Below are 18564 nucleotides of genomic sequence, written 5' to 3'. Positions count from 1 at the left end.
GTCGTAAATCGTCATTCACTCGCAACTCGCACTGAGTTGACAGATGGTCGATATGTTCATGGTGAAAGATAATTAATTGTTGCAAGTACTTGTTCTTATTGAGGTGAAAGAGAAAGCTTTCTCCCTTGCAAAACCGGTTCTGCGAGTACCGAATTTATCATGTCTGAGCCGCGGAAGAATCATCTCACCATAGATGGGGGGCAGCCGAAGGACGACGAGCACGTCGCCACTTATAAGCCTATTCCAGAGGCTGATACAGGTACATATAGATGAAATAGATATCTCTAATCTATCTCTATCTCTTGATCCTGTTAATTATTTCTCCGATTTAATTTCGACAAATATTTGTTTTGTCTTAAGTAAAAAAGAAAGCTCCTTGACCTTATTTATTTACATTGTAAGGGCACTAATCGGTCATACACGTGTACTTAATGTAATTTAGTAAGTCATTAATTACTGCGATAATGTTTCATTGTTGTCTTCTGTCTGTCACGGGCCGGTGATAAAAATAACGTCACTAGCCCAAGTATAACACGTCAAAATTTGGAAGGTCTTGGCGGGTCTTGGCGTGCTTCATGAAACTCACGAACTATACTAACGCTAATAATGCACTCTGATTTACTATACTGCTGTTATATTTACATTTATTTCTGTATAGATTGGTTTATAAAATAAACTTAAAAAATAATTTTATAATGATAGGTGTGACATTTTTATTCGGTCGGGTTATAAAGCGCTTTCTTCCGCCACGCGCAGCGCCATTTTGTGATTGTTCGCTGACTGATGCAACTAAACATTTAAATTGCTTTACTTCAGTATTTTTACTATTTTCCTGTTGTATTACCTTTGACGAATATCAAGTGACCTCATTTATAATATGTGAAACGATGACAGTGAATTTGAATCATGATTTGTGACTTAACCTTCAAATATGAAGTGCAGAAAACAAATTACATTGTAAACTCCTGCAGCGCACTGGCTGCTAGACATCTAAATTGCTTAGCTACCAATTGATGTCTACCAAATGAGTTTCATCCTGCCTGGTTAAATAAGGAATAAGGACCTCAATTTAGGCCCTCCATACCTCCTAAAAATACATTCAAATGATGGTCAAATTACTGTGAGTTTCTTGAACTACAATAAACATGTTGAGTCAAGAAATGGAACCAGAGTTGGATGATGGTGAGGATCACTGGGAACACCAGAACATCCAAACACTGTTGAATATGTATCTACAAAACATTGACAAGTTTAGAAACCCTAAAATTAGGAAAAAAAGTGTCTGGGTTGATATATCTAATGCCGTAGGCAAAGGGCCTGATTGTTGCGATAAGAAATTCAGAAATTTAAAACAAACCTACATTAGATTGCTTAAGAAGAAGAATAGAAATGGCACAGCCAACGTCAAATGGCCTTACTTTGAAATTTTTGAGGAAATATACAGTGATAATGGTGAATACCAGCCAGATATACAACAGAAAATAGAAGAGAGTGCGACAGAGCGGACCGTTGCTAAAGCTTTGTTGACAATGAATTCCGCTTCTAAATTTGAACCGGAGATACCAGAAAATGGGGAAAGTTCAAGTGGGCAAACTGAAGAAATGAAAAAGAGGTTGACTAGAAAACGGCATGCGGAGTTCCGGAAGGTTACTCTAGAAATGAGAGATCGGCAGAGGCTGGTGGAGGAGAAGCTAGATAGGCTAATTTATATAGTGGAGGAATCCAATAACATACAGAAAGAGAGGAACCGACTATTTGAACAGTTTTTAGAGAGAGTTAACCAAACACAATGAATGTTTATATAATAATATTATGTGCATAATATCAGTTTGTTATAAGTACCTATCTACCATTTTAATGTCCACCAAACAGATCAAAACATAGGTTGAAATTTCATACCTACACTGTCTATACTATAACAAAATTTGACAAACTAGGTATATATGTATGACCTCTTTTTTGTTACTTGATATAACAAATTTTCCTTAACGCAAATAAAGTGCTGGGACTCTTGAATTTCCTATAAGAGTTTACGCTGTATGTCATACCTATAGGTAAACAGTTATTGTTATAATCAGAGCTCGGCGGAACTTTATGCATATGCACGTAGGTCTATGTTGCTCTGTGATATGTGACCAATTAATCAGTCTTTGGTGTTGAACCTACGGTGCGGATATATCAGTCATTGGCGTCCAAAAGGTTAAGGTTTTTACGTCAAAAATGTGACATATGTAGGAAGTGGCACCCGCAATAATTTTCTACAATTTATTTTCTTGTCGGACTATATGTTAGCATTAAGCTTGTAGCTTTTAAAATCCTAGTCTAAGCAGGTATTTTGACTGTGATAACAATATCACTAATATCAGTTATAAAAACCGTTTTTTGTCCACCTTTTGTTTACCAAGTAGTTACTTTTTGACTGTGATATTTCATATAATACAAAAAAGTATACCTTATTGGAATTCATGAAGGTTCATTTCACTTTTCAAACTGTACTTGTTGGCAACTTGGCTTGGCAGTTATTGACAGAAGAGACTGGACATCAAAAAATAAAATTCTAACTTTTTAAAGTTTTTGTGGTGTTGTGAATAGTATTTTTAAATAGGTAATTATAAAATAGATACATAAGCTGAAAAAAAAAAACAATAATACTGACAAAATTTTACCACTTCAGTAACAATGATCTACAAATTATTTCTTTTAGTTATTTTTTGTACTTTTCACTTGGCCCTCTTTGTTGTTTATTAAGTAAAATAAACAAAAAGAGAAGCCATTTTTTTATATAAGTTATTTCGGGTTTTAATAATGAATGGAATGGGTTAGTATGCATAGGTGTGTACCTATCTTATTAATTTATTAGCACAGTTTTTAAAATAGAATTATGGAATAAATATTTTAATGTACAGATTTGTTTTTTTTGTTTGATTCTAAAATTACACATTAGAATGACCTCCTATATTCGACGACAAGCCTATAGGTACTACCCAGCCCCAGTGTAGGGCTCCGTAGTCAATTGCTGTGTTCAGATCTTTTTGAGCACTTACTCAATTCGGCACTATACAGGATGACCCATTTAGATTGGTCAGTATGGGAAAGTCTGAAACTACACGACATACGTTTACTATACGATACTATAAGACATACGTTTTTTTTAAATGTATGAATGCAGTTCTTGTTATTAAAATCGATGACTTGGTTCCTAAGAACAGATCTTCGTATGTCTTATAGGTTCAGACTTTCCCATACCGACCGATCTAAATGGGCCTTCCTGTATAGGAAAAGTGGATACTTATATTAAGGAACCGACTGTACACAAGTGCCAAAAATAGAACCCTTTGGTTTTACTATAATTTAAAATACCAATAACCAATGTACCTTTGCTCTGAATTCCCATTTATCACATCACTGTAAATAACTGTAAATCACGAAAACATTAGCTACTACCTACTGTTTTCATCTCACGGCACATGACTGGTTCATTAGGCTTAATTCACACGGCGGTTATATTAGCTCCGCTAGTAGACCATGACAGTGCATCAATTAGGGTTAGGAACTTAGGACAGATAGACGCGTCCCATTGTAAAGCTATTAAACATTGACTGTCTTGAGATTCGCGTTGATACCGCGCCCGCGTCTGCACGATCTTGCCAGATTTCTGAGAAGCGACAGGTATATGTTTGCTCTTTTTACGTGTTCAGGAATTCTTTTTATATTTCAGATAAGTAAATGGATAAGCGCGAGTCGCATTATACTGTGGGTTCTTCGGACTATAGTGTAATTTGTTTAACTTTTGCATGTGTGTGGTGGTCAAAAATCATGGGTTCAAACCTCGGTTGCTGAGTAGCGCAGAAAAAAAACGTTCTCGAAAAAAATGCAAAAATATAGTTGACAATAACATCTTGTTTCAAACATTTTTATCATGTCGATGATTCCAGTAGCACAGTCGCATTTTTATCGCTCGTCACCACCTGTCACGTTCTAGCAAGTATGTAAGTGCGAAAGTGACGGGCATGCTGACAAGCGATAAAAATAGAACCATGCTTGTCACGTTCTAGCAAGTATGTAGGTAAGTGCGAAAGTGACGGGCATGGTAACAAGCGATAAAAATGAAACCATGCTTGTCACGTTCTAGCAAGTAGGTATGTAAGTGCGAAAGTGACAGGCATGGTGACAACCGATAAAAATGGAACCATGCTGCACCCGAGCTAGTCTTATTTGAAGTTCAAAGTGTTCAATCCCCCATACATTTTGCAAAGTAAACAGCTGGAACCCTAATTCTTATAGGCGTGTCGCTTATTCCGAAGTATGGCCACCGGGCCCACCGGCCACCCCACTGTTTTCATAAGAAACCGAGTAACATGGCTCGATGTTTTCGGAGTTACCTTTATACAGCTACATGGATAGGTATTTGAAATTTAATACCTGTATTCAAAGCATGGAGCATTTTCTTACGCACAGTGGTTGCGCACGGTCGTTACAGCTCCTGCAATTAACAGCTAAGTGATACTAAGTGACACATTTAATATATTAAAAGTGACTTGTAGCATTAATAGACGTTGGAGCTTAATAACTTATGGATTCATAATATCCTGGGTGATTACTGTATTATTCATTAATTTATACGAGTTGCAAGGTCGTGGTCCTATAAGTCCTATAGCCGCTTTGTTTATGAGGGTTATAAGTCGTTTTTTTTACACTTTCGCTGACAACGTTTTCATAGCGCTACGCTAGTAGCGGATCCCAGCGTTTTCCCGCCTTGTAGAGAAAAGGGACTAGGTACGAACCCGCCGATCGGGTTCCCGGCATTCAATGTCCTAAAGGAGTATTGTGTGAGTTTATTCTAAAAAAAAACTAGAAAGTATTAACTTTTTGAACTGTACAGTCGCCATCAGATATATCGGAGCGGCTAAGGCGCTCACAAATATCTGAACACGCCTCTATTGTCATGGCGTTAGAGTGCGTGTTCAGATATTGTGAGCGCATTGGCTGCTCTGATATATCTGATGGCGACTGTACTTTATTGTAGGTAGAGAACATTTGAAGAGCATAATTTGAATTTTGACAATAGCATATTACCAAACGGTCATCGTACGTTGCGCCTATTATGCTAACAAAGTCCTACTTATAATTCTTCTATATGTTGCATATCCAATTTACACTTTTTACATACCTACCTACTGCAGCAGGTGATATTATAAAGTGTTAAGTGTAAAACCAGTTTACAAAACAAAAATTGTTTTTATTTCAAGTACGTACATACATATACAGTTTAAAATTTGTTTTTATTTCAAGTAGGTACATATACAGTTTTAGAAATTGTTCTTATTTCAAGTAGGTACATATACATATGTATACAGTTTTAAAAATAAGATTGGTAATATTTTCTAACTTAGTATTAACTCAGTAGTTATTATTATTTGTATGTCTCACCATATCTCGGGACCATGGGGTCCCGGACCTTTGGGAGGCGTGCGTGGGGCCGAAGCCAACAGCGCAGAGGCCCTTTCAGACAAGTTTGATGTCATGTAGAACGCCTGCTGGAACCCATTCACGGGTACATCAATAGATACCCGTGAACCGGTCTCAGCAGGCATTGGGACTATTGTATAAAAAGTGAACAGTATATCGGTCTATGGATTGAAGTTTGGGGGGACAATGATACTGGGCTATTGTAAAGAAGTCCGGACACCTGCCATAACAATGCTAACACACGTTATCGAGGCAGGTGGTGACTCGCCGCTGACTAGATGGGCCCCTGAAACTGTCGTCGTAAAGACGACCAGGCGCAACATCGGTGTGAGCGGCTCAGGGGTGTCGAGAGGTGTACACCGCTTTCTACCCAGTGGCTGTAAACAGCCACTGTGCCAACTCGCGCTTACGCAAATTTCACTTCCACCCCTGGAGCATATAGCTCTAACGACTCCTCTCTGGACGGCCAATGAAGGCAAGCCAGAGCCGAGAGTCCTGCGGGTCCCCTTGGGGTTCCACTCCGACCGACAAAGACACGCCGGAGACGGAGACCCTGACCGACTCTCTGGAGCACTCGGGTCCGTGGGGTCGTTACTCCCCAACAGCTCGCCACAAGCTGCCCTGCGGGCTATTATTATTATTATTAAAGCCTTTCTTATACGAACAGTTAACATTTCATTTAACCATCATATGTGTATATATATTTCTACATGCATGTTCGTAAGGTCTTTTTGACCTAGGCCTCTTCCGAATCGCCTTTTTCTAATATATTTAAGTATTTGTCCAACATTCTCTTCCATTCTTGTCTATCTATTGCCCTTTCTTTCCAGTCTTTTCCTATTGTTTCTATTAGGTCTTTTTCCCATCTTGTTTTTGGTTTGCCCTTTTTTCTTTTACCAATTTTTGGATTCCAATTTGTTGCTACTTTTGTCCATCTGTTGTTTTTCATCCTGGCGATGTGCCCTGCCCAATTGTATTTTTGTTTCAGTATATGTATTGCCGCATTTATAAATCTTGTTCTTCTTCTTATCTCTGTGTTTCTAACTCTGTTTGATAATTTTATGTTAAGGACACTTCTCTCTATTGACCGTTGACATACTTGAATTCGTTTGATGATATCTCCTGTGAGTGACCATGTTTGACTGCCATATGTAAGACAGGGTAGAATGCATGAGTCGAAGGCTAGTTTTTTAAGTTTCATTGGTAGTTTCTTCTTAAATATATCCTTCATGGACCAGTACTTCTTCCATGTCTGTCCAATTCTTCTTGTTATTTCTTTGTTTGTGCAGTCTGTGAAAGATACCTGTTTTCCAAGGTATATATACTCGTCAACATATTCCAGTGATGTATTCTCTATCTGTATAGTCACTTTTTTTGAGTTGGTCATAACTTTAGTTTTTTCTTCATTCATTTCTAAACCTACTTGTTGACTTTGTGTATTTAATTCTTGTAGTAATATACTGAGCTCAGTTGCACTGTATGCTAATATTACCAGGTCATCTGCGAATCGGAGATTTGATAAATATTTGTTGTTTATCTTGATGCCTTTTTGTCTTTCTTCCCAGTTTAGATTTTTGAATATTTCTTCTAAGACCGCTATGAACAGCTTTGGTGACATTGGGTCTCCCTGTCTTACCCCTCTGTTGATCTGGATCTGTCTTCCTATTTTATCTGTTTTTACTCTGGCTGTACTTTTTTCATAGATCTTTTTTATGACCTGTATGTAGACTTCTGGTATGTCTTGATTCTCTAGTGCCTGCCATATAGATGTATGGGTAATCGAGTCGAAAGCTTTTTTAAAGTCGACAAATCCTATATAAAGCGGTATCTGGAACTCGGTGTGTTTCTCAATTATTTGACTTAGGGTCTGAAGGTGGTCTGTTGTGGAGAAACCCTTCATAAATCCGGCTTGTTCCGGTGGCTGTTTATTATCTAAAATAGGTGTGAGGCGCTGTAGTAGTGTCATTGAAAAAATCTTGTAGATATTAGACATTAGACTAATTGGTCGGTAGTTTGATATGTCATGTGGGTCTCCTTTCTTGTATAGTAGGGATATATGTGCCTCTGTCCATTGAGTAGGTATTTGTTCATTTTTTTCTAAAATTTTATTAAATATTTTTGTTAGTGGAACTGCTATTACTGGTTTCATCATATGTATACTTTCATTTTTGATATTATCCGGTCCTGGGCTTTTATCTTTTTTAAGTTTATGTATTGATTTTTGTATTTCTTCAACTGTGAACGGATCTACATTTTGATTTCTCTCTTCATTTTGTTTTCTAGTTGTCTGGTTTGTCTGTTTTAACGAGTATAACTCCTCATAAAAAATTGTGGCAATTTCGTTGATATCCTTCCTGTTGGTTTTTTCTTCTCCTTTTCTATTTTTCAGTTTTGGCATAATTGGTTTTTCTTTGTTTAGAATTTTTTGTGCCTTTTTTATTGTTCCTGATTTTTCTAAATTTTCTCTAATGACATTTAATTTGTAGGTTTTGATGTCTTCTTTTATTTTATTTTTGGTAATCTTGTAAAGGTTTGACAGTTCTTCTCTTTGTGATTTCGTCTTGCATTTTGTATATCTTAAAAGTTGACGTTTTTCTATTAGTATTAGTGTGTCTTTTGACAAAATATTTCTATCCAGTCGTCCTGTATTGGACTTTCCTGCTAAATTTTCTTTTAAAACATCCTCAAATTTGTTGTAGAGTTCTTGCACGGGGTAGGGGCTTTGTCCCGTAAATATGGTTTCCAGTTTTTGGTGTATTTTTTCCCTGAGTTCTGCCAGATTTTCTGGTGGTGTTGTTATTAGAGTTCTGTTAAAGTTTTTCCTAGATTTACGAAGTGTATCTATGCATAAAGTGGCTCTTAGCATTCTGTGATCGCTGTTATGTTGTAGGTTGGATATGACTTCACAGTTTTTGAAGTTTTGTTGGAAATTTGTCGTGATGTAGTCAATCTCGTTTCTTGTGTCGCCTCCTGGTGATATCCACGTCCAGCGTCTACCATTTTTCTTTTTGTATAGTGTGTTAAGGACTTTCAGTTGATTTTCCATTGCAAAGTGAACAAGTTTGTCTCCTCTTGGGCTTCGAGTACCATACCCAAATTTTCCTAAAGCTGCACTTTCCTCTGGTTCTGTCTGCCCTATCTGGGCGTTGAAATCCCCTAGTAAAATTATGTTTTTGTGGCTGTTGGTCATAGCTTCTTCTATATTTTCATAAAAGGTATTTATTTCACTATCACTTGATTTTTCCATCGGAGCATACACTTGAATTATAGAAAAATTGAATTTGTTAATGTTCAGGTCAAGTGAGCATACTCTTTCTGAGATGTATCTGAAGTTTTCTACATAGCGGTTTATGTGCTTTTTAACCATGAAGCCTACTCCTCTTATTCCTTTATTTTCTCCATAGCTGTATAGTGTATAGTCTTTTCTTTCAACTATGTTGTATCCCATTCTTCTTATTTCCGCTAGGCCTATTACGTCCCATTTAATGTGTTTTAAGGCAGATTCTAATTCTATCAGCTGTTCTTCTTTAGAAAGTGATCTAGTGTTGTAAGTGTTGATATATATGTTTTTTATATAGTTTGTTTTTTCCTGCGATTTCGGAAGGTTGTGGTCGGTAACCCCCACGGTGACCAGACGGCTTGGGGGCGGTTCTTGTAGTTGTTTTTTATGATTGTGTTGTGTGTTTCCGGCTGGTACTCGGCATGTCTTCGGGTCGGTCTGAATGGGCGTCAGAGAGTGAGTTTGATCTTTGACGCAAGTACTGAAAGGTATCCCACCTCCTTATTTTTGAGTTGTCTGACTTGTTTTTATTATCACTAGATTTTGGGCTCGGGGATTCAGATCTCTTCCTCTTCTCGTTTTCATTGTCTTTCTTATTGATGTTTCTTTTTTCCTTCTTTTTGAGTTGAGCTTCTTTAGACAAGTCCTGTGTAATGTATGTGTTAGATTTCATCTTTTTCTTGTTTTTTAATATTTGCACTTTTCGTTGAAGAGTTGTTGTAACCAGTAGAATGGGTCTGATTTTTCCATCTTGTACTTCTCGTTTTCCTAGTCTCTGCATTCTATTAATTTCATCTTCTTTCAGATTCACATCAATTTCTTTCATGGTGGATATTACAAGCGTTTTCAGTTCTTCTTGAGACTCGTCCTTCTGTTCTGGGAGCCCGTGTATTAACAAATTATTTCTCTTTCCGTTTGTTTCTAGGTTTTCTATTTTTCTGTTGAGTATTTCTATTTCGTTTTTAAGTTTTCCATTCTCCTCTATGATCGGTTTGAGTTTTTCATCCACTTTTGCCATTATTGTAGTTGTAATGTTTTCCGTAATTGTTATTGTTTGGAGGTTAAGTTGTTCCTTCATCTTTTCGAGTAAAAGTGACATTTCTGATGTCAGTTGCGCACACATCTTGACGTAAAACGGAACGTTTTTCTTTGTTGTTGAACAAAACGCAGTTGTGCTACGATGTTGGTACTGCTTTTTATTTGCAGATAACCTCACTTTTTCTTGAGATGATATTTGTAATGATTTATCGCTTAAACCGATGTGTTTCTTCTGCACTTTGGTTGGTTTATGAGCACAGTCACACGGATAACTTGGAATTCACTTTATTTCTACCAGATAGTAACTATTTGCACAGTTTTTGATTTAAAACACGGGAGCTTCACTCTCAATCAACTGACGTTTATAGTACCGGAACCGGAAAAAAAAAAAAAACAAAACAAAAAACTCAGTAGTACTCCTATATAATTAAAAATGTAGGCGCCAAACAAATTAGTTATTGTCATTTTTGTGGCTCCTTAACATTAGGGTTCTAAGTCAGATATAATCTAAATCAATCTTAATTTGTTTTAACAGAGTTCCGCTCGTCAAAGTCCAGCCTCCACAAGTCCAAGGAAAAAGTCGACGAGGCCGAGGAGAAACTTCTAGAGAAAGAAGACGAGGCCAAGATCGTCACGCGCGTCGACATGGCCGACGCCAAGTACGTCGTGGGCGACCACCGCAACGGCGACGCCAAGATCGAGCTCGACGCCAACAAGAGGGTGAGTAGCGACTGTTGTTGTACGCCAAGGTCGTCACGTGGCGACATGGTCGACGCCAAGTACGTCGTGGGCGACCACCGCAACGGCGACGCCAAGATCGAGCTCGACGCCAACAAGAGGGTGAGTAGTGACTGTTGTTGTACGCTAAGATCGTCACGCGCGTCGACATGGCCGACGCCAAGTACGTCGTGGGCGACCACCGCAACGGCGACGCCAAGATCAAGCTCGACGCCAACAAGAGGGTGAGTAGCGACTGTTGTTGTGCGCTAAGATAGTCACGCGCGTCGACATGGCCGACGCCAAGTACGTCGTGGGCGACCACCGCAACGGCGACGCCAAGATCGAGTTCGACGCCAACAAGAGGGTGAGTAGCGACGGTTATTGTATGCCAATGTCGTCACGTGGCGACATGGCCGACGCCAAGTACGTCGTGGGCGACCACCGCAACAGCGACGCCAAGATCGAGCTCGACGCCAACAAGAGGGTGAGTAGCGACTGTTGTTGTACGCTAAGATCGTTACGCGCGTCGACATGGCCGACGCCAAGTACGTCGTGGGCGACCACCGCAACTACAACGCCAAGATCGATCACTTAACGCGGATTAAGAAAATGTTAATGGAGGCAAAGCAAAAAAGGATAACCCCTGAGGGGCCCTGAGTTAGACGATAAGGCCGCGGACTGGATTCATACATTGCGCTCGACCAAATGTATGATCGACCTTGATTTGCGCCTGCCGCGCCACGCGCCGCTTGCATCCAGTCCGTGGCCTAACGAATGTGAAGGAAAAACGATTACTGACTTGAGAAAAAGTTTTGTTAATTTTGTTTACGAGTATACCACTGGTCGTTATTGGCCGTTATCATGGTAACAAACCATATAGATCATATCCTAATTAAGCGTTTGAAAATCGAATTAATAATTTTCACAACATAAATATTTCACACATTGTCATTATTGGATTTTATAAACGCTCTTGGCCCAATTTGTCAAAAATTAATACAAACACTGGATTTGTAAAATGATATATCATATTTACTGCAAAATGCGCGCTCTCCGTTTAAAATATTCCATACAAGCCGGTTTCAGCGGTCGTCTGTCCAGCGATACCCTCTTGACAAGTGATATATTGGCAATGAGTTCAATAGTACGTTCAATTCATAGATGGTAGGATCCTAATAGATGTGGTATACGCGTGCGTCCGTGAGGGACAAAACATAGGCAATGCGACACTATGATTGGTCCAATTTATTTGTTGCCCACCATAATCCATACTAATTTATGGTAGGGAATGATCATAATTGTAAAATGTTATTAGAGAAAGAGTCGCTCCGTAAAAATGCCTTATTTGTGGTAGTAATGAGACAACTGCAACTGTTGATTCCTGAGCCGACCTGCCTCCACACGTATTGGCTCGCCTTTCCTGTGGGTTAAGACAATGAAGCCGAGAGGGTAATGCAGGTGCTGGGCATCCCTGCGTTTACTTAATTCCGTCCCAGGCGGTGTTAAGTCTGGAGAGGTCATTGTCTCTTCGATTTGCACCAAAAATCGTCAGCAATAGACGCAAAGGCCAATTGAGTGAAAGAGACACATTTGGACGATTTTCCAATTTTTAAATCGACGTTAGTCAGTTGTCTAACCGGCGGCAAATATTACGTAGAGTCTGTGCGGAAAGAGAAGTGTCGTGGAATGTATGGGAGCCAATACATTCCACGACTCTTCTCTTTCCGAACAGACTTTACACGGGTGATATTTCTTTGTTTTTCGATATCCAGCAATTCTCCGGCCTAACCAAAGAGGAGCTGATGAAGTACGCGGACGACCCGTTCTGGATCCGCCTGCGCTGGGCCATGTTCATCTTGTTCTGGGCGCTCTGGCTGTGCATGTTGGCCGGCGCCATCGTCATCATCGTCCGGACGCCCAAGTGTGCCCCGCCGCCGCCAAGGGAGTGGTAAGATATATGGCCATAGAGAAATATAGTAAGACAAGAGTGCTCACTCCATACATTAGTTCAGACTATTAATTTCAGTATCTACATCTAGCATAGAGTAGCGGAACTATCAGTACTGCTACTTGACAATAGATGTAGCACCGACCGGAAAGTCTTATCTCAACAGCATAAGACTTTCCGGTCGGTGCTACATCTATTGTCAAGTAGCAGTACTGATAGTTTCGCTACTCGATGCTAGATGCTAATAGTCTTTTTGGTACTAAAACTGATATATGGAGTGAGCACTCTAAGTATTTTTTTCTCTATGTATATGGCTTAATTCAAAGTAATAGAGGTGACAGTTGGAATTAGTCTATAAAACATTGATGATCATGATACTTCCGGCCGATTTCGGCCATGGCGACCACTTCGACTTCTAGTTTGATCGGCGCTCGTGCGCCTGACGTAGCCGTTCTTCGAGGTGAACCCCCGCGCCATTGACATAGATATCTAGGGACTGGCTTTACGGGCAATAATAATAAGGCATGACAGGGGCCAATACAGCGGTGTGAAATCGCTACAACGCGATTGGTAGATGAGTTCGCATCACGCGCGCGATTGGTTGACGAGTTCGCATTACGCGCGCTATTGGTCGCAACTAGTTGCGTTAGACTGCACGATTGGCTGGAATTCGTGAGTAGCACCGCTGAACTTGTACCATTTTTAGTGCCCCATTAGCCTGTCCTTAGATATTATACGCCAATGCCCCGCGCACATTAAGAGCACTTGAGGACACCAGCCACGTAGTGGTAGTGAATGGGAGCAGGCTGGCGTGTTTTTGTTCTAAAAATTAGGACGACTACTTTACAGTGATATACAATTATATTTTCACCTCAGCAGCTCGAACAAGGGTACTTTGCTACTTAAAAACAGTGAGCAAAATCGCATTTTGCTCATTTTGTCTCACGCAGTGAGCAAAATGCGATTTTGCTCACTGTTTTTAAGTACCAAAGTACCCTTGTTCGAGCTGCTGAAGTGAAAATTTAATTGTTGGTATATCTTAAGAAAACATGAGTGAATAGAGGTAAGTGATGAAGAAGGAATACATTTTCCGGGTTCTCTAATATGTTCTCACTGCTGAGGTGAAAATTTTTGTGAACTACACGAGATTAAAGTTATTTACATCTCGTGCGCTTTTGAGTCCCTTACTACGCTCAAGATTCTAAATTAGAATCTTTCGCTTGCACGGGACTCAAAATAAGCACTCGAAGAAATATCAAACTTTGATCTCTTGTTGTACAAATAACTATTTTCTAGGTTCGAAAAATACGCCCTCATAGAATCGGACGGCGTCCTACCGACCGACAGCGATTTGGACCTGCTCCATGACTCTGAGGTCGGCGGCGTGTTCGCGCAGTTCAACTGCGGGGCCGACGCCTATGAGCTGCTGAAAACCAACACCTGTCTCGACCAGTTCAAGGACTTCGTCGCTAAAGCCAAGAGTCGCAGTGTCAAGTAGGTTTTGATCTCTCGTTTGGAAAGTTAAGGCTTGGCCAGACACAGAGCGCGACGCAGCGCCGCGTCCGCGCCGCGCGACCGCGGCACATGCTAACAGGTTACCGACGTCAAACAGACTGCGTCCCGCCGGTATCACGCCCCGCTTCTGTCGCGCCCCGCGCCGCGCGGCCCCTTGCGTCCGCGCCGCGCGGACGCGGCGGGCCGCCGCGTCGCGCTGGGTCACATCAGTCGGATCGGACGTTAGGCAGCGAGGGGTGGCGCGCGGCCGCGCCGCGTTCGCGCGCGCGATGCGGGCGTGTTGAGAGCGCGGTCCGCGCGCGCCCTGTTTGAACAGTCATCACGCGGCGCTGCGTCGCGCTCTGTGTCTGGCCAAGCCTTTAGTGTATTGAGTGCAGTCCATATACCTACAGTCGAAATGAAAAGTAGTGTTTAACTCGAGTGATAACACGCATTTCACCTTCGCACTAATGGCAGGCGTGGCTCACTCCGCGATTTAGTCGCTTTGCTACAGGTAGCTAAAAGTACATCCGTTCCGCCCCAATTTTGGGGAAAGCCATAAGCCGCGCGTGGCGCTGTCGCCACCTAGCGGCCATATCTGTGCTGATCGTAACAGACGCGTTTTGTTAGAGAGTGAGTTTTCTGTACTTAGTACTATTATTTATTCTGTGCTAATGGTGTTCTCTCTTTGTTCGAGCCTCAAAATATCTTAGGTGCAATGAGTCACTTTCAACCCTTGCTTAAAAATCTACTTTTCCTCACATTTTTGAAAAAGTAACTATGTAAAGGTATATAGGTACTTCAGCCGGAAATAGGGATTGCTTGAACTCTACTCTTGCTAAGCAATCCAGGGTAATTCCGACATTATGAGACAAAAGTCAACTTACGTTATAATGTTCTTATTCCCTCTCTGAAAGCTTATTACTAATGTGTAATATAATTTAATTACGATATAATAATTGTCCTAATCAAAACTCGCAACTTCGCTTCAAATGTAACGTCAGTTACGGTGTAATTACCCTCCAGTACCATCGGTCCATTTTCCCAATCTGTCTACTTTACCAAACGGTCAACTTTCCCGATCTGCCTAATTGCTTTTCTCAATCCGTCTAATTACTTATCGGTCCACTTTCCCGATCCGTCTAATTACCGATCGGTCCACTTTCTTCATTGGTCTACTTGACCAAATGGTCCGCTTTTCCGATCCCATGAAAAAGATTTCATGTAAAATGTTGCCAAGACGAAAGTACAAGGCTCGGACTGTCAATACCCTCCCTTCCTTTTCCGCCTTTTCCCTCGGCAATAATAGTACTTAGTTTGTGTTACAAGGGATCAAAATGATATATTTACGTCAAGGGCGTACATTGAATCCTGAATGAAGCGATGGATTCTAAAGTAGAATCCTGAGCGTAATGAGGGATTCAAGTGTTAACGCCCAAGACGAAATAATTTTGATACCGTGTGACACATACTGCCTTTCACATCAACTACGAGGAAAATAAAAAAAATCTTAGTGTTGACACAATCTGATGCTTAAACAGATTATTTAAGCTAAAAAAAGTAATGTGCAAAAAAAATTAAAAATAGTGTGCTAGAACACAAAAGTGTTACTTTGATCCCTCCTAGCAGGGAGGAAAAGTGCCACTTTGAGCCCTCCTAGCAGGGAAGAAAAAGCTCTTTTCTGAATAGGAGGTGTGAAAAGTATTATTATCATGTACAGGGTGATCGTGGACCTGATCGCTAACTACGTGCCCACCACGCACGAGTGGTTCGTCAAGAGCCAGGCGCGCGAGCCGGCCTACGACAGCTATTTCATCTGGCACGAGCCCAAGGGGTACAATGGAACACATCCCAACCCGCCTAATAACTGGGTACGTATCAAAAAAAATAATTAGCTAACTTTTCAAATCGCACATGACGATGAAAGTTGGACGTATAGGGATGATGACATATGTTGAATTTTATAACAAAATCTAGTAAAATAGATAGTAAATGAGCAATTTATCACAATAATGTGGATATTAAAATAAAATACGGAAATGTTACAAAAAATACAGGACCTGAAAGTTTCAAAATTAAAGTTTTTTTTAACTTCCAAAAACGATAAAAATAAGGGTACCATTCGATTCCTTACATTTTATCCAAATAAATATTGTATAACAACTATACATATACATAAACGCAATATTTCACCGACAAAAACGCAGTTTTCTTATTTTTGTCCATACTACAAGATGGGATCTCAGGGACCATGACGTCACGTTCACTTGTCCTTTTGTGAGAGGCGTTTCGCGAATGAAATGCGACTGTCGGACTTTGGCTATAATTTCTGACTTTTGTATTGCCTTAATGCAATGGGTCCCATATTAGACATTTGATCCTAAAAACAAACCCGATCGATTGATAACATAAATGAAACTTAATCATGTAGCCTATTCTTCTCCAAACAAACGTCCCTATTTTCCTTTATAGATATTGACATTATGGAAAATATTTATATTTTGACGTATATTTACCATGTCTATGTCCCTTTGGTTGACTTTTTACGATTTTTAGGGTTCCGTACCTGAAAAGAAACGGAACCCTTATAGGATCACTCGTGCGTATGTCTGTCTGTCTGTCCGACCATTACGACCCCCCCCCCCCCTCCTTATCTCCGAAACTACTGGGTCTAACATTTTGAAAAAAATACACTAAATAGTTCTTTACCTATAGATGACAGGAAAACCTATTAGAAATGTGCAGTCAAGCCTGAGTCGGACTTAATGTATGGAACCTTTGGAACGCGAGTGCGACTCGCAGTTGCCCTGTTATTATTATAAGAGTTGTTATTATTGTTCTCTTTATTTATTTATCATCTTAAGTTAGGTTATTTTATAATATGGATATAAAAATAAAATACAAAAACACTTACAAAAACAATACAAAATACGTATAAACATATTATAAAAAACCTAACCTAGGGTGCCGCCAGCAGCGGGGCAAGGCCCAAGCTGCCGGTGGTCAGGGCTGCAGAGAGAGGAACCGGCGGACTATCCGCGCCGTGTCCAAGATCACCGCCTTCTGCATCTGACCCTTGATCCAACCACCTAGCGAGAGTCTCTCAAGATGTTGGTCGAGACTCTTCGCTATTAGACCGTTCGCTGAAACAACTATCGGGACAATGATCGTCGAATCAACATCCCACATGGCGGTTATCTCGTGAGCCAAGTCTAGGTACTTACTAGACTTGTCCTTCTCGGCTTTCACGAGATTCTCATCATGGGGGACGGTGATGTCAACGAGCACGGCCCGGCGCTGCGATCGATCTATTATCACAATGTCAGGCTTATTGGCTACAATAGTCCTGTCAGTGATGATAGATCGATCCCAATAGAGCGTGGCACGACCATTCTCGAGAACTTGCTCAGGTGAATACTTGTAGTACGGTACTTCGCGGTCCACAAGGCCGTATAGAAGAGCAAGCTGCTGGTGAATAATCCTGGCTACGAGATTATGTCTGTGCAAGTACTCGCCGTTAGCAAGATGAGAACAACCGGAAATGATATGCCTGAGTGACTCTCCGGGACGGCGGCATGCCCGACAAATGTCGACCGTACCGTCCTTCAGGATATATTTCCGATAGTTGTTCGTCATCATTACTTCGTCCGCAATTGCACAGGCAAAACCCTCGGTTTCTCCGAAGAGGTCCCCGAATCGTAACCAGTTCACCGACGCGAGCAGGTCCACATCGGGTCCCGTGAGGGCCTTGTAGAACCGCCCGTGTAGCACCTTACTCTCCCATGCCGCCTTGCGATCCGCAGTACTTAGTACCACAGGTTTGCGCCAGTTCTCGTTTGCCAAGGAGAGCGGCGTGAGGTTCCTGTCTACTGCCACCACATCACGATGCATCCCACACTCGTTGTTAAGGAAATAATTCCTGAGATTGTACACCTCGCGGTTGTGGAGATCCTTGGCGTTTAGGAAGCCTCGGCCTCCACATTTCCGTGGGATGTACAATCTCATAACTGACGAGCGTGGGTGTAGCATGCGATGTGCGGTGAGCAGTGATCGGACCCTCCGATCCAGGGCGTCCAGCTCGGTCTGAGTCCACCTTAGTATGCCAAAGGAGTATGTGAGTAGGGGCATTACCCAGGCGTTGAAGGCGCGCACTTTGTTGCCTCCTGACAAAAGACTGTTAAGGACTTTTGTGAGCCGACTGAAAAAGCGCTCCTTCACCGACCGTCTAATACCCTCGTCCTCAATACCCAACGACTGTGACATACCAAGGTATTTATAGGTTTCTGATTCAGAGATAGATCTGAAAGCCATTGTCTCAGAGAGTTGTAAATTTGTTGAATTTACAACCCTCCCCCGCTCTACATGTATAACCGCACATTTATCGACACCAAACTCCATGTTGATGGCACTACTGAAGACTTCGGTAGTTTTCAGTAGGTCCAACAAGTCTTGGTTATTTGGTGCAAATAATTTGAGGTCATCCATGTACAGAAGGTGAGAAATGACTTCACCCTCTCTCCGAAGCCGGCAACCTAGTCCCAAATCTTTCAGCAGAGTGCTGAGGGGATTCAGAGCTAGGCAGAACCACAGGGGACTCAGACTGTCACCCTGAAAG

The 18564-nt window shown here is 41.1% G+C and overlaps 2 protein-coding genes and 1 long non-coding RNA gene across 3 annotated transcripts in view; 2 read left to right on the top strand and 1 right to left on the bottom strand.

Annotated features, from left to right (window-relative positions):
- The first annotated feature begins 10 nt into the window (after positions 1-10).
- LOC134656050 (uncharacterized) overlaps positions 11-18564 on the top strand; it is a 32685-nt gene continuing 14131 nt past the window's right edge. Inside the window, exons 1-5 of the mRNA XM_063511565.1 lie at positions 11-259; positions 10323-10507; positions 12280-12455; positions 13752-13949; positions 15670-15820. Coding sequence (XP_063367635.1) covers positions 160-259; positions 10323-10507; positions 12280-12455; positions 13752-13949; positions 15670-15820 — 810 coding nt within the window. The 5' untranslated portion in view covers positions 11-159. The remainder of the gene's footprint in view (positions 260-10322; positions 10508-12279; positions 12456-13751; positions 13950-15669; positions 15821-18564) is intronic.
- On the top strand, positions 711-1831 carry LOC134655962 (uncharacterized). Its single transcript, XM_063511475.1, has one exon. The coding sequence runs from the start codon at positions 1146-1148 to the stop codon at positions 1791-1793; it is 648 nt and encodes a 215-aa protein (XP_063367545.1). The 5' UTR covers positions 711-1145; the 3' UTR covers positions 1794-1831.
- Positions 5417-6107, bottom strand: LOC134655933 (uncharacterized). The gene is made up of 2 exons (XR_010097474.1): positions 6022-6107; positions 5417-5987 (listed from the first exon to the last, which is right to left on the bottom strand). It is a non-coding gene; the product is annotated as an uncharacterized LOC134655933 (long non-coding RNA).

The sequence above is a fragment of the Cydia amplana genome, chromosome 17 (genome assembly GCF_948474715.1).
Source record: "Cydia amplana chromosome 17, ilCydAmpl1.1, whole genome shotgun sequence".
NCBI lineage: Eukaryota > Metazoa > Arthropoda > Insecta > Lepidoptera > Tortricidae > Cydia > Cydia amplana.
Note: the sequence above shows the minus strand (reverse complement) of the source record. Positions and strands in the feature narration are given on the sequence as shown.

What these genes read in the sequence shown, in the direction of transcription:
- LOC134655962 (XM_063511475.1), top strand. Translation starts at nt 1,146, where the DNA reads ATGTTGAGTCAAGAAATGGAACCAGAGTTGGATGATGGTGAGGATCAC.